The sequence below is a fragment of the Protomyctophum parallelum genome, assembly GCF_964188405.1.
Source record: "Protomyctophum parallelum genome assembly, chromosome: 1".
NCBI classification, from domain to species: domain Eukaryota; kingdom Metazoa; phylum Chordata; class Actinopteri; order Myctophiformes; family Myctophidae; genus Protomyctophum; species Protomyctophum parallelum.
The window spans coordinates 40,707,321-40,732,422 of NC_139697.1; the positions used below are offsets into that span (position 1 = coordinate 40,707,321).

Genomic DNA, 25,102 nt, shown 5'->3' on the forward strand with positions numbered 1-25,102 from the left:
AGGTGTAAATGGCAATTTCCCAAACATTCACCAGCATCAGTCCCAGACTGCACCTCGGCTCGGGGAAGGTGACAGGGGACAGTAAAAATGGCCTCTGCGTATCTTACCCACCAACAGAAAGTGTTGAGACTGTACAAGAAAACACTGCGACACCTCGAATCGTGGTGCATATTTAGGTAAGTACACTTCGGTGGGATTATGTTGGCGGTGGTTGGTTGTGAATAGTTACACGAGCATGTTCTTGTAACGGATCCTATGCTAACTTTAGCCTCTCTAGCTATAACCGCTAGCTGATGGCAGCAGGTCACTCATTCCTCTTAAATTAACTGTAAATCTCTCACTTTAACAATTTGTCCCAGAATTTCTACAATTATTTCTAAATTATCATGTTTTTTCTTGTCACGTTCCTCCAAAATCTTTCAAAACTAGCAATAACTTGTTGTTAAATTATATAATGAACTTGACTTGAGCAACCACAGGCATATACTTTAGAGTAAAGCAAAGCAAAGTTACCATGTTTACCCAGGGTAACTGGACTAAGCTCAAGAACTTGTTTACAGCCAGGCCCTGCTCATAGAACATTTCATGGTAGGGGTTCAATGCCTTGCTCAAGGGCACTTCAGCAATGACACCTGTAGAATTAAATAGTACAACGAGTGTGTTAGTCTTGAATCACAAGTTAACTAACATTACACTATGGTTTTATATGAAAAAACAAGACTAATGGCACCTGCACTGTCTCAGATAGCCCTGGTCCGTCGCTGTAAGCACTAGACCAGGGCTATGTCTCAGAGTACTCAGTCAGACCGCAGGCGTCAACACCACATTGGCGGGAGGCATACTATGATCCGACGGAGCATTGCTCCGAGAAGGAGCAATGGTCCGAGGTGCGCTGGGGGTCGGGAGAGGGTTGGGGTTAGGTTTAGGCAGTGTTGGGCAAGTTACTTTGAAAGCGTAGCTTGTAAAGCTACAAGTAGCTCACCATGGCAGTAGCTTGATCAAGCTACATAGCTACCCCTGGAGAGATGTAGCTTGTAAAGGGGACAGTAAAAAGCTACATGGAAAAAGTAGCTCAAAGTAGCTCAGCTACTTTTTATTTTTCAGCGTTAAATTGAGAATGTACATGCGGGAGACCCCTCCCCTCTGGGAGACCCCTCCTCCCCTCTGGGAGACCCCTCCCACCCTGCTCCCCTCGGGGAGACCCCTCCTCCCCCTGCTCCCCTCTGGGATTCCCCTCCCACCCTGCTCCCCTCTGGGAGACCCCTCCTCCCCCTGCTCCCCTCTGGGAGACCCCCCCACCCTGCTCCCCTCTGGGAGACCCCTCCTCATCCTGCTCCCCTCTGGGAGACCCCCCCACCCTGCTCCCCTCTGGGAGACCCCTCCTCACCCTGCTCCCCTCTGGGAGACCCCCCCACCCTGCTCCCCTCTGGGAGACCCCTCCTCCCCCTGCTCCCCTCTGGGAGACCCCTCCTCCCCTCTAGGAGACCCCTGCTCCCCCCTGGGAGACCCCTCCCACCCTGTGATACCAGGGCCAATCAGAGGCCAATTAGAGGCAGCTGTCAAGTGCTGATATGCCCTCAAAGCAATCAGAAAAAGGAACAGTCCTTGATTTTTCAAAGGGGGTTCTAGTACAAGAATTAACACAGCAACCAATGGTCAAAATTAATATATTTCTTTCATGTTATTGCCCAAAATTGTAGCTTGTAACTTGAGTAGCTAAGCTACAAAAAATGACCCAAAAGGTAGCTGAGCTACTTGACGAGGTACACAAATATGAATGTAGCTAAAATACCACAAGCTACAGCAAAATGTAGCTCAGCTACGTAGCTCAGCTACATGTAGCTTAATACTCCCCAACACTGGGTTTAGGTGTCTGCGCCGGGGGAGGTTAGGGTTAGGGTGAGGGTTTGAGGTAGGTTGTCCGTTGTCGATCGGACCAATGCTCCGTCGGATCAAAGTATAGTAACCCACATTGGCACCTTTTAGCAGATCACATCATCACACTACAGCAGGGGTCACCAACATGTCCGTAGTCCGTACACGGACAAATGTGTCTGCGGCAAAGGCACATTTTAGATGTTCTGTTTTACACACACACACACACACACACAGCTTAAAATACATAAAGATTTTCTATTTCAAATATATGAAGTACAGCCTCACATTGCTGTTCCAGGGACAAGTACCGCTTCTATGCCTGCACAATGCGTGCTCGCTTCGATGAGAACAAGAATGAGAAGGACATGGTGAAAGCTACAAGGATGCTGAAGGCCGGGGAGGAAGAGTGGTGGACCAACCAGCACCCCCAGCCTTACATCTTCCCTGATTCTCCTGGAGGGACCTCCTATGAGAGATACGAGTGCTACAAGGTAACAAACTGGAGTTGAATTATCTTACATTTCTGGATATTCATCTAGAAAGGGATTTTTAAAAGCTGGGGCATCAGAAATCCCTGAAATAGTATGATCATGCAATACATACAAGCCTTGTGTCGAGGGAGATTATTCAACATTTGAAGGTCACATAGTTGGATATCATAAAATGCCCTTTCCTATGCTGAATGTCGCTTTGACCAGTGGTCCCCCCCCCCCTCACACCCCCGACAAGCGGAATTGTACGAGTTGAGGCATTACGTTTAGTTTTAACAGATAAATATTAAATAAATATAAATAGCAGATCTACAAGCTCAAAATAACAAGCTTGTAGACCGGCTACACAATTATTCTTTGACAATTTGACCCATGCTGTTAGTGTCTCTCTGTATTGAGGTGTGACTTTTGATGTCCCTGCATTCCCCACCCTGCCTTCACCTTTTAGGTCCCAGACTGGACTCTGGACCACTGGCACCCCTCGGAGAAGGCCATGTACCCAGACTACTTTGCCAAGAGGGAGCAGTGGAAGAAACTGAGGGAGCAGAGCTGGGACAGAGAGGTGGGCTGGCAGGGCCACATTATTACTGCATTATTGTGATGATACAAACAGCATCTTGGAAAAGAAAGTCACACGACACTCTGTGACAAAGGATTTAACTAAAGAGAAGGAAGCAAACCAAGGAAACTCTCAATAAGTCCAAAAGAGCACAATACTTAACAGGCTTTAGTATCCAACAATAATACATGGAAATACAAAAGGGAAAAGGCCTTTTTGTTGCAATGCACTCTACAGCATAGGTCTTGCCCAGCGTGCTTTGATAGTGATAATGATGAGAGGAAGGAAAGGTGGGTGAGAGAGAGAGAGGGCATGACATGAAGCAAAGAGCCTCGGGTCTTCTTGGGCCATCTCTGGGAAGGATTATAGCCCTATTTATGTGCTATGCAATCTTTACCAGGTGAGCTACTTGCTTGGTCAATAATCTTTATGGAGCTGAGAGTGCGGTCACTTTCCTTTTTAATGACTAAAATAATCACATAGAAAAGCCATCCATCAGATAAGTTACATTCAATGTGCTCTGCCTGGAGGGCTTCTTCATACCGTGGGACAGTTTGTATTCATTTAAGTTCACAACAGGGACCTTAAATGACAGTCAAGCCATCTCGTTAAAATGCAAACTAAAGCAATTGAGATGATGAGCACTGATTGCTGGGGCCCTGGGGCTTCATACTATGGCAAGTTTCACAGTCACCAATGGCTGAACGATTGATCGCCGACTAGGGATCACACACTGCAAGAGTTCCCCAAGATGTGATCCAGACCCGATACATATAGGTTACATTTGTTTTTTTATTTCAATTAATTCTCACGTAGAATGATCACGTGATGCATGGGCGAGACCGACAGGACGTCTCTCACACGCTCTCTTTCTCTCTCTCTGCGAGCACACAGGAATACACAGGGCGAAATAGAGTGAGACGCTAAATCTTGATTTTCATTAAATAATTATATCTCTGCGTCTCTCTCCGTATGTGCCAGCAGTCACACACATACACATACGCGCACGACCGCACGTGGTCCAAATGTTGGTCCAAATCAACATTTTCCGACAAGGTTTTAACATCAACATTATTCAAGTGAGATGCATTGGTTTTATACGTATTTAACAGCAATATTAGGCTAATATACTGTAGCTACCAATATATAGGACACCTGGATTTACCCAAGGAATAAAGGTTTTATATTATCATCTATCGATGCAGACAGAATTTCTGTCTATCTGTGCTCTCATTGGCTGTAATATGGACCTTCATGGGGTGCTATCGCAACCCTGTTCATACTGTATGATGTCCAGTCGGCGAGAGAGTCAAATATCAAACCTGCTAGATATTCAGAAACGCTCGAAGGCATCAGGGAGTGCTTTTATCGCTGCTGGATCTTCTCGCAGAGCCTTTCACACAGCGAGTAAAACCTCAAAGCCCGATCTTGCATCAGATTTGGGGTTTTGTCAGCGAGTGCCAAAAATGCTCCCCAGCAGCATAATCGGAGCAAATATCGTGCAGTTTGTAGGGGCCATAATACACAGTGATACTAGTCTGTTTTAAAGCAGATCAATATTATATGTAGGCATCTATTGATGATGATAAATTATGTTGCTTTTTTCCTCCACTGGTTACAGGTTGCCCAGCTCGAGGCCGAGACCCCAGCCGGTGGTCCCAGGACCGAGGCTCTCCCACCAGCCCGCAAGGACGGCGACCTCCCTCCTCTGTGGTGGCATCATGTCACCCGCGCCAGGGAGCGTCCCACATAAACCACTTCCGCCTCCCCTGATTTGTCGTTAACTTTCTATGTATGGCGACAATTCAATTACGGCTATCTTGAGGCGACGACATGTCATCAATCATCACTGCTACACGTGAACATGGCCAAACTACGTTTGGTTTGCCATCTTATCTTGAAAGGCTTTTAGTTTTGTTGTTGGAGTAGTTGATGGGAAGGTTCCTGTGTGCAGGTTGCAGGGATTTATTGTAAGACATTAATACATAACGAGACTTGCTTGAATTTACAGAGTTGTTGACCTTGAAACTGTACTGTGGATGTGTCCTTTCCCTGTATAAGATTGCCGGTTCCAATAAATTATAAACATATGATGAAATTTTTGATTTGTCATGTATAAAGAATTTGCATATTTCATATGCAATCACTTTATTTGTAGCGTTGTTAAAGTGTCATCTTTGGGATAACATAACTGATAACATAAGGCAAAAGAAGAAACGCACTTGGACACCGTAGTAATTTACAATAAACCTGTCTAGTGTCTACCATTCACTGTGGTAGGAATGCAAACTGTTGTCAAAGTTTAAAACATTTGGAAGAGGAACGTTAATTACATTACGATAAGAGATGGTCAAAGTTGATAAATGGGGGCCTACAAGCTATTGAGTTTCCCATGATTCTATATACCGGTAGTCATAAACTGGGCAAAATTACAGCAATGTTTGATTTATATGCTGTTATGCTCATTACATTCAAATGGAATTTTTTGATATCATCTCACCATTAAACTTTCATGCATATTAGAGTAATTTGTAACATTTGACAGCAGAACTCAAACACGTCCTATAAAAAATATGGGGAGGGAAGAGGGTTTAACATCTTAAAAACACAGTGTAGAAACATGCAGCTTCAGGAAGGTGGAGAACACAAGCCAATTTCTCGATTGCCCTGAGAGTGGGAGGTCGGGTTTGATCCCTGCCCGGGTCATACAAGCTTTTTGGGACCGATCCCGATCATCGTTTTTTCCCCCCCGTCACGATCTTACTGATCTTGTGCGTAGAACATTTTTAATATTTATATACAGAGTTGCAATAGCAATTTACAATCATTCTCTAAAGCCGACACATTTGAACCTGGTAAAACGGGGATGATTGTTGGCAAAGAGATCAAGGTGTAATAGAAGTACAGTGAATGCTCACCTGTAGTTTTCTGGCCATGGCGACCACATCGTGGTCCGGGGGTTGTACTTAAGTAGCAGTTGGAGAACAGTAGTCTGATGTCGGCAGAGAACTGCTGAGCCTCGCGGTAGGGCCTACTCCCGACTGTCCATCTTCTTCTGTAGATGGGAAGAGAGAAATGCGATTCAGCTTGATTGCAATGTGGCCAACAACACTTCAAATGCTATGGCTACTCCAGTTGGAATGGTCCAATGGAATAACAATGCCTCAAGCCTAATTTATACTTTGTGGTACTTTTTGGCACTTGACGAAAGTATAACGGGCAATTGATCACACTTTACCACTACGCTGCGCTAGCCTCGACATGACACGTACCTTGATGCTGCTGAGATCCATGGGCTGTTTGATGATGTCGTGGTAGTCATGGAGGCCCAGCGTGGAGGCATCGACAGGCTTGTAGAAGGGCCAGGCGTACGCTGCACGTTTCTTGGAGAGCAGGTCCTTCAGAACGCCATTACAATAGCGCAGCTGGGGGCTGAGCTTGCTCTTACGCACTGGCTGGGGCAGCATCGAGTCTGGCAAGTCCTTCCTTCATATTAGAGTAATTTGTAACATTTGACAGATTTCTGTACAATGACTGGATGAAAAGCTATTTAAGTGTTTTACGTAGTAGTAATGGCTGCATCATCTCATATGAGAACTTCTGTCTTAAATATGATCTCGATGGCAGTCATGCAGTATTTAACTTACATTATGGAAGCCATTCTCAATTCTGTTATCCCGTGGCTTGTCTCCCAAACCTGTTAATTGGAGGTGTTTTAAGGGAATCCCATAAAACAATTACTGGATTAAAAATATATAGAATATATAAATATACCCAATGTTATGGTCCAGATGAAAGGCTAAATCTGGGACTGGAAGTACACAAGTGCATTCTCGAATAATCCACAAGATGGCGCTTCAGGACATTTTTAAATTAAGGGTTTGACGTTAGCATTATTTTCTCAAGTCAAAAGGGTGTATTTCTTTCTTACATCCTTTTATAAGGCAAAGTAAAATGAAAAAAAAAAAGAAATCTCCTGCAGTCTACACATTTTAATAAGCTATTGTACTGTATGTAATAAATAAAATCAGAACACCTAACTAACTGCACCAAAAAAGAATCAATCACACAGCCAGTGAAAAAGATCAACATTTTTCTGTTTATTATGTACATGTGTTCAGATAATGGTGGAGTCAAGTACGGAGGCATTAAAATTCTGACAAACTTGAGAAAAAAGACTGACAGATCTGGAGTACTTTCATCTCAGAAAGAACAAGAGAGGAAAACAATCATAGCTGTAGAAAGCAAATCTTGACTAAAAGACACCGTAAGAAAAGAAAACGTGCTTCAAATTTGAAAGACTGTAGAATATGTACACCTGCATCCTGACCATATTACCTTACGCTGTACATATTTCATGAAAGTAGACTCGTTGACATTACAAACGTTCCAAATCATTTCAGTAAAGAAAAAATACAAGATTCATCTCCTCACTTCCTCCTGAATAAATAATATATAATTTCACACAAATACAAATTATTCAACTTCAAACGTTAAATGATAAAAAATAAAGATACACACACCCTTACGAATCACAAAAATTGTTTAGTAGTACCTCCAAAACAAACAGTGCATCATTTGTTATTACTTGGGGCATGACACCTTACTTTTTAATCCACTGGCCAAACTGGCTGATGGCTCCAAACATTTCAGCCACTTCATGTCTTTCAGTGAAATTGCTTTGTAAAAGCAAAAGGAGATTGGGTGGTCACCTCACCTGCCAGTGTGGCTGGCAGAGGAGATCAATGCATTTATATTTCCTCATACAATGTTGGAAATAGATGATCTATGTGCTCATAATCAGTGTGTTGTGAGCTTGTACATGGGCCATTTTCGGCATGCGACTTCTGGTCGTACACTAAAGTATAAATCGGGCTCAACACAAAATATTTGCCAGCCATTGGCTCATGTTTAATTTCCCAACTCTTTCTGGCTTTCTCTGGCTGCCACCACCACAAATAAAACTATACCATAGTACTACTAAACAAGACATCTCATATTCTCCAAAACTAACTTTAAGCTGCCATAGTTATCAAAGGCCAGGTTGTAAATAGTTGTATCTGCCATTGTAAACATTACTAATGGCAAAACTAATGATGTTCATTCATATATGAAGGATAATGGGAAAACAACCCAACAAACTGCACTTAAAACTTAAACCTAACTGTTGAAGGTTGAATTAAATGACCAAATTTAAGACCCGATATAAACCTTTTGTCATAAAGTAAGGTACAAAAAAGTCAAGAAAAAACCCCCCAGAAGAATCAAGTTATTTGGGCACGAGTGAGGGGATAAGACGTGTTCTCACAATTTATTTTGCAGATTGGTCACATGAAAAAGCAACACGTTTACAGAGACAAATGGTAAGAGAGACTATGGGTGGGGGGGGGGGGTGGGGGTGGAAATGTATAACAGAAATATATTTCACCCAAGAAACAAAAACCCAACGTGTTCAGAACATCACGTTTCTGTACAGCGTCGATCCTTTGCAATGAGAGGAGAGGACGAGTACACAGGTATTCAGTAAAGGTACATTGACTAATGATGGTGTACAATAGGGATGTCTGTCAGTTCCTCTGTATTGCATGCATACCGTTATTTCTGCTGAACCAAGGTGCTTCGGTGAACGCAGTGTGCACATCGCCGCCCGTGGCGAGGAACTTCACGAGGCTGCGCTTTGTTTGTGGCGATGGAACCTTGCACTCACTCACGCACGTACATGCGGACACATAGCATACACACATACATGCGCACGCGCACGCACACAAACACTCGCTTTAAAGACGGAGATGCCAAATCTCTTTCGCTCACACACGCACATCTCTTCTCCCCTCTACCCACTTTATTTTTTTTAAAGGAAAAAACAAAAAAATCCGTCCACACCTGTTCACCTTTCCCCAGAATCGGGGGAGAAATCATCTTCTTAAAATGCTTCTTTATAAAAGAAAAATAGATATTCATAGAACTGTACAAATTATCTATACAGCGAAAAGAGAGAAGGGGGTGGGACGTGGGGTGGGGTCACGGTAAGAAGGGAAGTTATCTCCAGAAATAAGATCATTCTGGCTCTAGCACCCATGTCCCTCCATGCCGCTAGCCGCATGCGTCACTGTTCTCCTGTCTGCCTCAGGAGATGCATCGCCCCCCTTGCTCCGCCTGCAAAAGCCATTTTTCCAGAGAGCAACAGGACACTGCAGTCTTTCATCTGTCATCCAGCCATCATCTCATCCATAAGCCCTCCCATATGCTCCTGTTCGGGCCCCAGTGAGGCGGCAGTACTTCCTGGTTGTGATGGAGTCTGTCCCGCCCCGGCGGTCGCTGTTTTAATTTTTTTTGTCATCAGAGGTACTACTAAGTTAACAAGTCCAATCCGCTCAGCGGGGAAATAGGAAGGTGATTCTGGGATGCTTCTCCGACAGGACTAGCTGTTCATTTCTCTTAGGAGTCTCTCTCCCGTTTGTCTCCGTCTGTCTCCCTCAGCCGGAGTCCGAGTCACTTGTGTCGGAGGACGAGGAGGACGAGGACGATGAGGAAGAGTCTGACGAGGAGCTGCTGCCACTGAGGCGTGACGGCTTGGCGTGGGGCTCTATTGTCGGGGGCTTCTCTGCTGGGGAAAACACATGTACCAGTTATGTACTGTAACACATGTACCAGCTATTTTACTGTAACTGCATGAACCATAGTCCCTATTCAAGGGCTGACATTTGGTGAAAATGCTTTTAGATGGGATATTTTCAGGGAAGAGTTTTGGTGTAGAGGGGGAAAAATGAGGTAAGGGGGCCTAGTATAGACCGCTGGGGGACTCTAGAAAACAAAGGGTTTAGGGCTTAAATTGTTATTGGCCCTCTCCATCTATATTAACTGCATTTACACACAGACACAAAATGAAAATTCAAAGAGATTGCTTCCCTAAATAATCTAGTCTACATCCATGCAGCCCTACAGTCCAGACCCGAGACTCCCTATGGTCATGGGTCAAGTGCAGAGGCCTCATTTAAAACTAAGACATTGTTAAAGCCCATACTGTATTTGAAAGGAAGACTTTGGGGGGCTTACGTTTGGTTTTGGTAGGCTTCTTGCCAGAGTTGAGTTGCCCGCTGACGTCAATTAGCCTCTTCTCCAGTTCCAGTTGTTTCTCCAGAGCCAACTCCTCACGAGACTTCCCAGCTCCGCCCTTTTTACTTGCTACACACAGAATAGACGACATTAAAGCTCTGCCCTTCTTACTCACTATGGAGGAACTGGGATACATGGTTATCAAGCAAGAGAATGGTTGGCTACACAGAATGCCCCAGTGGTGCAATTCAGCAATGCTATTTCAAACGTAACTTATTGAGTAGCCCTTCGTTTATGTCAAATAAATGTATTAAAGTGCTGCCAGATTAACCCATTAAAACCTGAGGCTGATTCTACAAATTTTCTAAATCAGTAGCTCTCACACTTAGTTAAAAGTTTTTTCAAAAACGTTCAAAAATAGCAGATAGATTTCAGCGATTTCATTCATGAGGTTAAGAGAGAAATAAAATCAGCTCCAACCCCTAACTCATCATCATCATATACTCGATTACTTAATTAAAAAAAGCACAGAATCTGCACGTCCCCTCGCACATGTTTACATGCTAATATCTGCACGTCCCCTCGCACATGTTTACATGCTAATGATATCTGCACGTCCCCTCGCACATGTTTACATGCTAATGCACATGTTTACATGCTAATGCGCCGCGCCAAGGCTCACCGTAAGGCTTGCGGGGCTTCTTCCTCAGGCAGGTCATGACGTAGCGTTCCAGCTCACGCAGTGTCGAGGGTTTCAGCGTCTCGAAGTCGATCTCGATCTCCTCCGGGTTGGTGTCACGCAGCGACGGCTCCCGCGCCTGGATGATGTAGACGACGCGGCCCAGCTTCTCCCCCGGCAGCTTGTTGATGTCCAGGCTCAGCTGGCGCTTCTCATCGTACGACATGGGCACCGTCTCCTCCTCCTCGTCAGAGTCGTAGTGCGGCAGGAGGCTGCTGGGCGAGTTCTCCATGCCTCGCTGGTGCTGCATGTTGATGGTCAGACCGGCGCTGCCCTTTTTGGACCTGAAGAACGACGGAAGATTTGTTGTGAGATGGATTAGAAACGTGAAAAGAGAGCAACGACATCCACATCCCCAACCCAAGTAACCACACTGAGGGCTCCAATGCAACAGATGCTTTTTAGTCCAATAAAATTATCTGTGATCAGCACTGATCACTGATGTTTGTAGCACAAGCTTCTTCTTCAGTAATGGATTAGAAAAATGCCACGCTTCAAAATCAAACAAATCATCCTGCAATTCCACCAGCATCCACATGGGGTCACTACTCACTTCTTGTTGTTCTTCTTGCTGGGTCCCTTCTTGCTTGGCACTCCGGAACGCCCTGTGCTGCGGCTGCTCTTGGATTTGGGGGTCTTGGCCATCTTGGGGGCCTTGGGTGGTCTGACGGGTGGCGGCGGCGGTGGTGGTGGAGGCGGTGTCTCCTCCTCTATCCTCCGATGCTTCTCTTTATCTGGCTTCTTCTTTTTCTTCTTTTCCTTCTTCTCTTTCTTCTTCTTGGGCTTGACCATGGGACCCTGAGAGAGGGCCGTCAGCTGCTCATGCACTGCCTTCAACTGAGAAGGGCAAAGGAGAAAAAGCAGAAGTGAGAGAGAGAGATGACAACGTTAGTACACCAGGTCTGGAGATAAATTGATAAGAGTAGGGATGTTCAGCTCAGAAGATCAGTTGAATATGCTAAAACACACCTGACGGGTGTCAGTTTGTGTTGCTTCTCACGTTAGTGACCTTATAATTCAAGCTCATTTTAGTTGTTGCATTATTATCGATACTCAACTTTAACCCATTTTGGGCGGGAAGCCCTTTTGGTGTTTTAAACATTGTTATAATTTAGCTATTGAAAAATAGCGCACCATCGAGTGGTCTGCTATTTTTGAAAAATCGAAGAACGACTGACATAGAAACATAGCTTTTTCAGAAAACAGTCAGGATGTAGAAGACATTTTTAGAATCTGATCTCAGGTCAGAATTGGGTAAACATTTCCTCTGTGTTTGTGTCGTTTTTTATGCGTATGCACAGTACCTGCTCTTGCAGCTCCGCCAGACGGTTGGCTCTCTCCTCCTCGCTGTCGGAGCTCGGGCTGCTCTCGCTCTCCTCGCTCTCACTGCTGACGTCGCTCTCGGAGGACGAGGAAGAGGAGGATGAGGAAGAAGAGGAGCTGGGAGGTGCCCGAGGCTCATCTGGCATCTTCGCGAAGCAGAACTCAAACACGTCCTATAAAAAGAATATGGGGAGGGAAGAGGGTTTAACGTCTTAAAACACAGTGTAGAAACATGCAGCTTCAGGAAGGTGGAGAACACAAGCCAATTTCTCGATTGCCCTGAGAGTGGGAGGTCGGGTTTGGTCATACAAAAGACTATAAAAATGGCACCTAATGCCTCCCTGTGGGGAGCCGATCAGGCTTTTTGGGACCGATCCCGATCACCGTTTTCTCCCCCCCCCCGTCACGATCGGCCAATACTGATCTTGTGCGTAAGACATTTTTTATATTTATATACAGAGTTGCAATGGCAATTTACAATAATTCTCTAAAGCCGCCACAGTTGAACCTGGTAAAACGGGGATGATTGTTGGCAAAGAGAAGGTGTAATAGAAGTACAGTGAATGCTCACCTGTAGTTTTCTGGCCATGGCGACCACATCGTGGTCCGGGGGGTTGTACTTGTAGCAGTTGGAGAACATTAGTCTGATGTCGGCAGAGAACTGCTGAGCCTCGCGGTACTCCCGACTGTCCATCTTCTTCTGTAGATGGGAAGAGAGAAATGCGATTCAGCTCGATTGCAATGTGGCTGACAACACTTAAAATGCTATGGCTACTCCAGTCCAGTTGGAATGGTCCAATGGAATAACAATGCCTCAAGCCTAATTTATACTTTGTGGTACTTTTTGGCACTTGACGAGAGTATAACGGGCAATTGACCACTACGCTGCTACACTACGTACCTTGATGCTGCTGAGATCCATGGGCTGTTTGATGATGTCGTGGTAGTCATGGAGGCCCAGCGTGGAGGCATCGACAGGCTTGTAGAAGGGCCAGGCGTACGCTGCGTGTTTCTTGGAGAGCAGGTCCTTCAGAACGCCATTACAATAGCGCAGCTGGGGGCTGAGCTTGCTTTTACGCACTGGCTGGGGCAGCATCGAGTCTGGCAAGTCCTTCTTGGGGGGCTTAATGGGCCGCCCACTGACGCCCCTCCGGGCCCCCGCACCCGTTTTGCCTCCAATCATTCCTCCTACACCACCTCCTCGGCCCATGCTCATTGCCATGCCCTGGTTGAGGCCCAGGGCCTGACTCAGACCCAGGCTGGAGCTGTGGTCCACCCCCAGGGACGTGAGGGTGAGAGGGGAATCATGACCAACTCCCATCCCGAGGCCGATGCCTCCCACGCCCATGGTGCCCATTATGGGCATGGCCATGGTGGTGGGGGTGGTGGTGTCTGCTTTCCGCTTCACACCCTTTTTCTGTCAAGAGAGGACAGAGAATATAAGGATGAATGAAATGATCGATAAGACACATGGGCTTCCGTTTCTTTGTCTCTTAGTATCTTCCGTTTCTTTGTCTCTTAGTATCTTATCTATTACCCATTGGTAATATTGGTGTATATTGCTTTGTACTCAAATTATTGTTTTTTTTTTATATACCTGTGTTTGTATGTTGTTTGTATGTCTGGCCTCGTGGGGAAAGATGGTGGGTGGGTGGGGAGGACTGGGAAGGGAGTTGTGGGAGAAAATGTAAAAAAACGAAGAGTCGTATTCTCTCTCTGTGAAAACTGCACATGATCCAACTCTTTGAATAAAATTTACTTAAAAAAAAAAAAAAAAGACACATGGGCTTCCGTTCATCAAAATACTCAACGCTGAACTGATCTCTAGAGAACCTGACTAAGCACCACTTGGGCTTGATTTTATTTTATTTAAGGGAGGTAAACCACAGAAGCCCTATGATTGCAGAGATGAGTCGAGGACAAAAATCGAGAACAAAAATCTAATGGCATTTGATCTTTCGCATGTGAGGAAAAATACACAAAGATAAAGGGGTTTGTGGTTCCAGTACTTGCTTGGGTAAAAAGAAACCTGCACTAATATAGGCAGTGTTACTGGGCTTAGTTGACTCACACCAAGGTCATCCTTAAATGTATGATGCTGGTATTATTTACAAGCATCCCCCCCACCAAATGTTGCAAATACTCATTGTTAATCTTATCGGTCTTACCTTGGCTGTAGGCTGTGTGGGCGGTAGTCCCATTACATTGGGCGTGCTGTGTGCTGTGGGCAGGGAGAGCAGGCTCTTGGACAAGAGTGTCTGTGGGGGAGTGGAGAGGAGCGACTCGGGGGTCTCTGGGGTGGGAGGTGAATAGGCCGACTGGGAGACAGCTGGAACCTGGTGTGCCGTCGTTACTCCTCCTGAAACTGGAGGACAGGTCATATTTCAACATGAGTGGTTCCATGATTCAATGACAGTGCAGGCTTTTGAAGCATGTCCATGCATGCGTATTTATGCCTGTGACCATACCACATGTGCACGTGTCCCATTGATTTGGCAATATGACGAGAACGCACATGCAGAAAACACAGCAGGCGATATCTTAAAATCACACCCGTGTGAAGTGAGTGGTGCAACTCCGTGTGTGTGTGTGTGTGGGGGGGGGGGGGTTCCAGACCCACATGCACGCACTCCGGTGAGCCGCTTTGCATCCGCTTTTGCTTTGCATTACTGAGTTACCGTGTGGGGGTCCCTCTACTGTACTGTACTGTCACTGTACTGTACAGTCAGGCACACCCGAAATCAACATATATACACTTATACAGGCCAGGCACCCAGCCAGGCACCCACACACATATCTCCGTAAGGGACCACTCAAAAAGAGAGAATGTGTGTAGTTCTCACCTGCAGCTCCCCGGCCCTTTCTGCCAGGCTTGCCCGGTTTGCCTCTTGGCGGGGGAGGAGGCAGTTCTAGTTCCTCCTGGGGCATCTGTGCAACCTTCTGCAAGAAGGCTTTCTCCAGTGACTGGGCCATTAGCACAATGTCATCTGTAGGCTACACAGTAGAGAAAGATGGGACAAAAAGCTTTATATGCTGAAAATCAAGTACATTTTAAACGGTTAAAGTAAAACACAAACAAACTGCATCTCCTGTAGTTAATAATTTTGCAATATGGCCAATTCGCTTTTGTTGCATATTAAGTATCAATCTGTTACTAGTCGCTGACCATGAAACACACAGAGAACACATTCTCACCTTGTTGTAAATGTAGCAATTGGTGAACATTGTATTGAAGTCCTGCATGCACTCACTGGCGCTGCGGTAATAGTTATTTTCAAGCCTCTTCTTAATGGTTCCCATGTCCATAGGTTGCTTGATGATTTTATGATAGTCCTAAAGGGAACAGAAATGTGTTTCCTTTAATTCTCTTTATTGAGAAAGTGGAGAGAACACGGAGGAGACAGTAAAGAAGAGGTTCTGGCATTTTTCATCAACCAGTCAAAAAAACTAAAAACTAAATGATTTTTGAAGTTTCATATGACATATGATAGAACAATGCATGTTAACTCTTATTAATTGTTGTACTTCATGCAACAACATTTCTTGGACCAAACACATGCACCCAATTTCTCTCCTAAATAATTTGGACAGACTAAGAGATGGGTACAGTAAAATTATTAACTTATGTTAGCCTCAATTTATGTTTCTCGTTCACTTGAGCTGTGCCACTCCCATGGGCAGGTACAGGTAAGTGACGAACGCACAAATAAATTATTCTATTATATAATAGCCTTGATTTGGGGTTTGTAGCATTGACACTCACTGGCAGGCTGAGCTTGGTAGCATCTACAGGTTCATGGAAAGGCCAGGCAAAGTGGTGTCTCCATAGCGATTTGAGCAGAGCCTTCTGCAGGAACTGGAGCTGGTTCGTCATGCGGGCCTGGCGGTTGGGGTCCTTCACCGGAGGCTGGGGGGGTCCTGTGTGGGCAGTGTGGCCCAGCGGAGGCAACCCTGAGCTCTCAAATCCCTCATACAACAGTGAGGGTTTGCGGATGCGTTTCCCAGCTGCGCCGGAACCCTGGTCCATGGCAGTGACTCCAGTTATCTCCACCCCGACCAGGGACCTGAGGACAGAGAGGAGTGTTGCCATTCAGTGTCAGGGGCACCTTAGGGTTGTATCCTTGATCCGAATATAGATACCACTATGGGCCCTGGTTGCTAAATAGGTAAAAGTTTAGCAGTTTCCTACTGGGCTTATTCATGATACAAATGGTGTGATATTTATGTAAAGTGCATTCATTGAATTGTATTCATGCATTATTGTTCATAGAAACCATGAAGCAACAAAATAGTTATTATACATATTTGAGTACTGCACTGCAGAGGACAAAGTCATGCAATATGGCTACAAAAATCATTTGTTGGGACTATCCATTAACCTTTTGTGTAAAATCAGCAAGCTGCAGTGCAATAACATAGTGCTTTGTGACCGTCAGGGACTCAGGGCACACCAGCTTTTTCTTCTTCTTCAAGCTATAAATATAAACATCCGCTCAACTAAAAATGCATTTGCAAAAGGCTATTTTAGATTCATCATATCTTTTAGCAGCAGTAATATTTTATGCTTCACCCCACGGACCATGTATGGAAATATATCATGTGACTACATTATGTCACCCTGCAATTTATAATACCGTCAGATTTACACACAGAAGTCTTTTCTCCAACATAATCAAGCCATTAAATATTTTGTACACTAGCTGGATCAACAACCACAAAACAGAAAACACTTAATGTCCCAGTTAAGTAAACTAATTTGTACATAAGGATCACAAAATTATGTGGTCAACCATCATTTTCTGATCTGTATAGAGGGTATGCGCAATTGCGCATGCATAGTCAGTGGCGAAGTGAGCAGCAAAGTGAGTTTAACATAATTTAATGCAATCAGATAGGACTTCTCTGTTTGGATGTATGGGCTCAAGGCCATATTTGTTTTGCCACTCAGTATGCATTCCCGCATAACTTATGATGTCCCACGCTTCTTCTACATGTACAAATTAGTTGACTCAATTTAGTGCTTTCTGCCTGATACAGTGGATAACTAGCCAAAAAACTTCACCAAAGTCACCACACGCCAATACTATCATACAACAAGGCACACATAGCTTAACATAACCTACGGTAGTTAAAACATAGTCTACATCAGCCCGAGTTATGATGCTGCAGAGATTGCAGAAAGATGCCAAATCAGCACTCTGAAACTATGGATTGAGCATGAACGCTGTCAAACTCATACACACACACGTCTATGGCAAATGCTGAAACTCCACCCACACTTCCTAGACAGTGAAACTGCTTTCCCAAAGGATTGTGGGTGTGGTTTCGGCTGTCATGTCACATGAATGAATGGAACGTTCAGGAAGAAATGTCCGTAACATAGTTTGGCCGACAATCTTAAGTCCATATGTCTGCTGACAAAGCTTCTTTACTAGCCAACAGCTTAAGACATGCCTAATGTTTCCCGGTCCTGCTACATCATTCATGATACTCATCTGAAATGAGACAGGAGTAACATGAGCCACCATCCAAATGCTGGTGAATTTCAACCATCGCTTTTCCTCTACAACAGGTAATCAACCATCATTTGTAGGTACAACTACTTTATTCTAAAGATCCAAATGACTGGTAAAATAATCGCAAAATTAGAACACCAGGTTGCATAGGGCACTAGCATTACAGCCTGAAAACCTTCACCGGCGACTCGGAGCAACAAGCAGTTTGCCCTGTTGCATCATAATAACATCATGACCTGGTTGTTCCGGTTGCCTTGTCGTGTGTACTAATACGCCAACACACTGAACTCCCGCTGGGACTAAGCCCTTTTGAAAGCAGCCACCTTTTTGATGGGTGATTGTGTGTGGAACTGTGGATACTGACAATGACTGAACAACACAAGGGGAAAGAACAAACTACAGCCTCACGTTCTGGGGTCAATATTACTAGACAAAATAGCTAAGCACCTGTTGACAGTTGACGGTCTTATCTAATGTTTTGGTTGTAACTTTTAGCAATAGCTACAACTATTGAAGGCGGGTGGTAATAATGGCCCCATTTGTCCCTGTAGCTTAGCTTGTAATGTACATGATAACTACTACTGTTGTCCTACTGCAAGTTAACTTTGTTGTGCATTCGGTTGTTACCACAGCAACACTGTCCCTTAACACCACCTCTAAAAAACCTGTGCCAGTGGGGCAACAAATACCACTTTGCTGGCTCTTTAACTGTCTCTAGTAACAGCTAATAAGCCTGAAGGCTGGTGTAACCATGGAGATAGGACCCTGCCCTCTACCAACACAAGGAGGAAGGAACTGTATTCAATGTACCACCGATCATTAACAGTACATTGGACCACTAGTGTTGACTACACTAACATAACATTTAAATTCATAAATAGCATGGGGGGGGGGGTGTTATCTAATGCTCTTACAAACACCATTGTAACGTTTCATTGTCCAGCTCAAACAGGATGGACAAACACTGGTAGTTTGAACAATTTAACATATTACTTTCTTTTTATAGGTTTTTAAACTAACTACTAGGCACCTTTGAATAGCAATAAGCCGTTTCTATAATATCCGATCTGTCCCAACTCATTTTAACACCACCACTGCAACCCAATGCGGACCATAAAACCGTCCTGCTATGCTACTGTGGCAGACTTCATTTCTATTCACTTGTATCATGTAAACAAATACATTGTCATATGCAAGAAAAAACATTTGCATCCGGTAAATTAATGTGTACGGTGACTGTCATAAAAAGTGAGTGGGCACACCGCCCAGTCCATCATCAACCCATAGAACATTATGAACTCACCATAACCTGGGTCCACTGGCCTACTGACATGAGGAAACAAAACAAGAGTCCCCTGCCCCTGGGTACCTGGTAGATCACAGGGTCATCCAGTAGTGTAGATGTAAACAAACACTGGAGGTAATGATTTTCCTATGCAGGCGACTTGCAAACCAGTGTCCTTAAACAAATGCATTATTTATACTGAACCCTTTAAATGCCACGAGGAATCATGGACGGGTTGCTGCAAGTAGGAGTCAGATCTTACAGTGCTTGCGTCAGACAGTGCAGAGGGGGCAAGGGGCCTTGTGGGAGTATCAGGAACTTCTACTGAAAGCAGTCTCCAGGTCACTCTACCACAAACTAGTATCACAAATATAAAATCAGTGCTATATAGTTGATCTAGGGACCAACAGTTTATGTATATATACATAGTGGTTCAAACTGCTGAATTTTAAACACCATGTTGGCATACAAAAATTGTACCAAATGTACATTAGTTTAAAAATTACATCAAAACTCATTGTTTACTCATTGCCATTAGATGTATATACATTTTAAATGACACAACTTTTGGAAACACGTTGGAAGTGTATGATACTTTATTATTATAAAAAACATTCAAATACATAACATAATACTGATAATTCCTACAAATAAGAATTTAAAAAATAAAATACAAAACTGTACAAAAAAATTGGGTAATGGAACATTAATGACCACGGAATATTGGTTACCAAGTTTGGGGGGGGTCTACATGAAATGGAATAGTTCAAAGCACGGGGCAGTAGTTCTAGTATCCAAGCAACAGCCCGAAAGCCGAAACTCTCCAATATGCTAAGCCTAACTTGTAATCTCTAAAGGCGCGCGTGTACACTTGGTGGAAATGTAACCCACTGTTCAATATTCTTAGTATCCGGGTTTAGCGCCATTATTTACGCATGGTCACATTAGACTTGGAACGCAAACAAAGTATGCCAACATTCCAAAAAGTCAAGACACGTGCACTACAGTAACAACTGACACCGGGTTTGATCATCACAGCCACTGACTGACCATTGCATGGCTACAATAACAACCCTGATTATGATCAACAAAAAAGGAGAAACCCAGGTCTGCAAAGCAGGTCTGCAAACTCAAACCAGATACTTGAAATGCTGCGCTCTCTCCACCCAGCAGACATTGCTGTATTGTGGTAATTTGACAACTACATACCAATAGACCTCCAAAACAAAAACTGCAACGAAGTGTACTTTACTTGACTTGCAAGCTTTCTCAAGAGTCACCGACAGAAAATAAACACTGTCGGCCTCCCAGAAACCAGCCGAACGGCTTCTGCGACACCCTGGGACACTGTGGGGAAACAGGCAAGCAGCTAATATGCTAGCTAACGTAGCCGCGCTAACACACACCAGGCAGTGGCAGACAGAGCGGGGCCAAGCGCAGAGGAGCTGCGAAGATGGCGCCGGTATGAAGCCAACGATAACAGTCGCAGCTATCCAAACATCACACAAACAGCCCGCGAGCGCTTCGGACCAAGCGGCGACTTGATATAGATCTCTCCGTGGTGAAAAATAATGTCCGGTCGGCGGTTCTGTATTCCAAGCCCAAGTATTGCCACAAAGACAAGAAGTTGCACAAAATAACAATTTATGCCCCAAAGTGCAAGGAACATCATAATAATATCCGCTCCGATGGAAAGCCGAGAGTCAATTTTACCGGTAGGTACCTGTCAAGGGGCGGGTTTAGAGCCATATCCATCAGGATGGATCCGGATTCTGTTTTTAGATTGACCGTATATCGGGATCCGACTCTGTTGGTCCGTGTTCTCCCGTCCCCTCCACCACGAAATTCTACACACTGCTTCAGTGAAATGGCGAAGATGCGACTACACCCGTCGTTATATAGAGCTGCCATTCACTCTATTGGATAGTCTACTGGAGAATGTCTACGCCCACGAGTTTTCTATTCGCCGCTTGCGACGTCGCTCAAAGTCACCACACCCCTAGCTAACGAGGTCTCGCCGACAACCATTCGGGCCAACCTATTCGCACATTATCGCTGTCCATCAAGGCGATTTCACAACGCCATTGGCCCACAACGACCTGTGTTGCTGAAATCTCGTTTATGATTGGTCGCTGAACATAAAGCTCTACTAAATGCGCCAAGGAGGATGCCGCCCTCCTCCTTATCATCTTACATTACGTCAACGTGGGCAAAGCAAGGACGCTCATTGGCGTGCGACACTCCAACGCGGGCTTCTAGTGTAAATACAGCGAAGCCCATTGGCCCTTCCGCCGAGTCACGCGTATCCGTCCCAAGCCAAAACCTCCCCCACAGACTCTTCTTTCAACAAGAGGATCTGCATTTCTCTCTGCCAGAATTGGTGCAAAGCCGCCATCTTAAAAGCACAATGTGACTACTTGTGAATACCAAATTTCATACTTTAAAAGCGATTATAGTGATCAACGACAATTTAAATGCAGGATTCTCCAGACGAAACACTTTTAAACTACGAAAATGTAAAACAATCGCCCAAAACACAATAAAACCTCCCTTTTGAGTGATTACACAATCAAGGCCTTGCTAGTGTTTCAGACAACCAATACTACACTAAAAACAAATCCAACTATGTGAAGACAAGACACCGATACTCATCCATTCACCTGTCTAAAAAACTAAACAGAACAATAGAGGCTTCACAAACTTAAAATAAACTACTACAGGAACTTGCCCTCCACTGAATGACACAGCAGTTTTCTCCTATTTGACTTCACTGACCTCACAATAATTGTATTTAGAATTAAAACGGCTTCTGCCCCAACTATAGTTAAAATCCAACCTAGCTATAAAATATATATGTGAAATCGACCAAATTGAGGCCTTGATAACACATAGCATGAATTAAGAAAGCCACACCCTTTAAAGTCTAAAGATTCAGAGGGGTAAAACACATTTTCCAATTTACATGAACTGATGCTCGTCCCAATTAATAAAACGCGCAAATTACAAAAAAAACAGTCTTAAAGCATGTCCTAACGACTCCTAAGCTCTCAACAGATTCGACGACAGGACAAAATGGTTACCTAACCACAGGCACCCATCCCCCCACACCAAGGTTACAGGTTTCCTACAATGTCACTCGAATAAATAATGGATAATAGCAATAAATCCTTAAATAAAAAACAACTATGATTGTACTCGATAATGTAAAGCATTGAAAACACATGCAAGAGGATTACACTTAAAAAGAAAATAAGTTAAATGTTTCTGGAAGAAAGAAAAATATCAAAATACGACATAAAAACATTAGGAATAAAATACATATAATTAAGTCTTGGTTTGTAAAAAAAAATCCAAAAATGCTGCGAAAGTTTTCATCAAATAATCTTCTTGTCTTCCACCTCGATACTTTTTAACCAACACATTTCTCTCAAACATGTCCGCCTTCTTTCCCATTCATGGCCGGGGTGGGGGAGGGGAGTCATGTGACAAAAGAAGTCCCTTGGCTTATGTTCCGTCGTACGGGCGGTGCTGCGCGCACGAAGCTAGCCGATCTACAAGCCCACAAAGCGTAGCATCCGCGACTCTTTGTGAGCTTGTAGATCGACTATCCAAATGCGCGCAGCACCGTCAAAGTACGAAGTACAATCCGGGCTTTAAAAAGCAATATTTGTCCAAAGTTGCACACGTGGCAATTCCACAAAAAAGGCAGCGTATATCCACGGCTCGCCACGATATCCTCACAATGTCTAGCAAGTTATAATATAAAGTGGAAACTGTGTTGATATTAAGAGATAAAGTTGATACAATTCCCAACAAAGACCATACTTTCTGATGGATTAATACGACTCCCTCCGATTGGCCGTGCCTGATCACGTGATGCTCTGTCCTCTAGATTCAGTTTTACCGATTTGGATATTTTACGACTATGATCTCATGTAATCCATCCATACACGACCCCCAGTCTGCCCTGAAATTGTTTAGTATCTCTGCCTTTTCAAGAAATGTTTAAAGAATGTCTCCCTCGGGCGAGATTTGCTGACGAGCTCCACTGGTTTTCCAAGTTGTGTAAGCAAAGCGAGCCTGTGCGCATGCGTTCTAACCACGAAGACGCACGGATTTGCGGGGGAGGGGTGGGGAGGCAGCAGTCAGCAGACGAGTCACTGATCTCAGAACAGTTTTGTTTTCCCCTCACTCGCACCATAATGGGGCCGATGAATAATGGTTTGTTTTCCTGGAAGGGGTGGGGTCCGCGCTATTTCACTCTCAAAAAGAGCATTTGATTTCTGCGTCAGCGCGTGTGTTTTTTGACTATGTTATCTCTTACTAACTTACTCTATGGCTCTGGTTATCTCCATTTTCGCCAGTGACAAGTTAAGAGGCAGAGATATAGCCTAATGAATGTATATGAATTGCTGTTACTTAATATTAAAATAATAATAACTTAAAAAAAACATTTAAACCTTTTAATAGACCTTCCAGTTGATAATGCTCATACCTCAAGGCAAAAGTAATGCTATTTTATTTACATGACATTTTAGTCATTATTCAAGAACACCTACTGTAGCATGGCACCTGTCACTTTTTAGATGCATGGTCTCGATCGTTAACCAACACTATGTGAGGCCAGGTCTACTAGCTTTCATACAACATTTAAGCAACTAATTAGTATCAAGATGGTCAAGACCACTGCCTGGTCTAATGCAGCTCAAAAAACAATAATCTATTCATCAGAAGTCTCACATAATGTTTGGAGAGTTTAAAAGCTATATGAGGAACTGACTGAGCATGTGACATTCCATTTAAAGGATGTCCTCTAAACAAGGCCACACTGCAGCTCTCCCTAGTCTACACTGGGCCAACTTCAACTGTACAGCACTAGCATTGTGTAAACGTGACAGAAATCCCACAGCTATATGGTAATATTTGACCCAGAGTAACATGCAATTGGTCTATTCTAGATCTAAATTGCTTGATGTGACCAAAATCTTCTTAAAGTATTCTTTATTTATTTTACTTTTATTAGCAGCTGATAACATAACATTTGATCATGAATAATTGTACCCACACACATCAACACTGCATACATTTTAAAATTCTGAATATTTAATATTTTTTGGACAATATTTGGAACTGTACTGTACTACTGGCTAGGGGGGGGGGGGTGTTGAAGAGGTTGCGTCAGAGTATTGTTCTCTGACTCAAGTCATCAGCAGACCTCTCTCTCTCTCTCTCTCTCTCTCTCTCTCTCTCTCTCTCTCTCTCTCTCACCAGTATCAGTACCTTTCAGTCTACCTCTCACACTGTCTCTCCTTTTGTCCTCTCTTTAATTCCATTTTCATGCTCCCCCACCCACCTCTTGCTCAGCCCTGTATCATCATGGTGATCTGGCTACTGGCCAGCTTGGGAATAAAAGTGGTTGTCAAGGAAGCGCTCTCTTGACTCCTTCACAATAGTCCAATCTACAGATACACAATGCCTGAGAGTTTGACAAACCAAAAGGGTGCTCAATGTTGATACATTGATTCTATAATCAAGGCAATCTTTTTAGGCTATAAATTACAAGGCTCCCTTGTAAAACAGAATCCTGATCTCAATGGGATTTACCTGTATATATAAAATGACCCCAGACCTATAGCCTCTCGGCACACATGTGTTCAAATGTCATAGCATCAACATGGTCTTCTCTTGTCTTTATTCGTATGGGTATGTGTCACTTTTTCATATGTATGGCTCTGCCTCACTCCAGCCATGCACTCACTTATGGCTGGCATAGTCTTCCATAGTAACAATAAGAGCTCACGTGACAACTGTGAAGGCTACTTTTATTAAACATGGTAGAGCAGTTGAGGTGAAAGTGCATTCCAGGCTTTGTAGTACAGTGGCATTGTAGTCATTTGTCAAGAAGTTTAAAGTTCACAAATGCAAAAAAATGCTTCAGTCCACCCTGCACATGAAGCTGTTTTATAGCCATTCACTCTTCTGTTTCCTTCATTGCACATAATCTCTCACAAACCAATGCCACTGGCTCAGATGGGAATATTTGGTAATCATGTGTTTGTTTTTGTACTCCCTGCTTTCATTTGCATCTCTGTGTATCTTTGTTTTCTTTACCCATAATTATTACAAAACACATCTATCTATGCGTTCTATACTGTATGTGTACTGTTTTCCACCCTCTCCTGTGTTTTGTCCTCTGTCTCTTTCAACAGACTTTCCATTGTATGAAAATAATCATGTTTTGGAAGAAGAAAAAAC

The 25,102-nt window shown here is 43.9% G+C and overlaps 2 protein-coding genes across 2 annotated transcripts; one reads left to right on the forward strand and one right to left on the reverse strand.

The window, feature by feature from the left end:
* Positions 1 to 17: 17 nt before the first annotated feature.
* Positions 18 to 5,026, forward strand: LOC310855999 (NADH dehydrogenase [ubiquinone] 1 beta subcomplex subunit 9-like). Its single transcript, XM_083761214.1, has 4 exons — positions 18 to 176; positions 2,177 to 2,369; positions 2,818 to 2,931; positions 4,550 to 5,026. The coding sequence occupies exons 1-4, from the start codon at positions 88 to 90 to the stop codon at positions 4,679 to 4,681; spliced, it is 528 nt and encodes a 175-aa protein (XP_083617340.1). The 5' UTR covers positions 18 to 87; the 3' UTR covers positions 4,682 to 5,026.
* Positions 5,027 to 7,008: 1,982 nt separating this feature from the next.
* On the reverse strand, positions 7,009 to 22,917 carry brd2a (bromodomain containing 2a). Its single transcript, XM_083787804.1, has 12 exons — positions 20,571 to 22,917; positions 15,810 to 16,110; positions 15,242 to 15,379; positions 14,890 to 15,040; positions 14,215 to 14,411; positions 12,948 to 13,463; positions 12,618 to 12,746; positions 12,028 to 12,219; positions 11,277 to 11,560; positions 10,667 to 11,007; positions 9,985 to 10,113; positions 7,009 to 9,532 (listed from the first exon to the last, which is right to left on the reverse strand). The coding sequence occupies exons 1-12, from the start codon at positions 20,756 to 20,758 to the stop codon at positions 9,405 to 9,407; spliced, it is 2,694 nt and encodes an 897-aa protein (XP_083643930.1). The 5' UTR covers positions 20,759 to 22,917; the 3' UTR covers positions 7,009 to 9,404.
* Between the last annotated feature and the right edge of the window lie 2,185 nt (positions 22,918 to 25,102).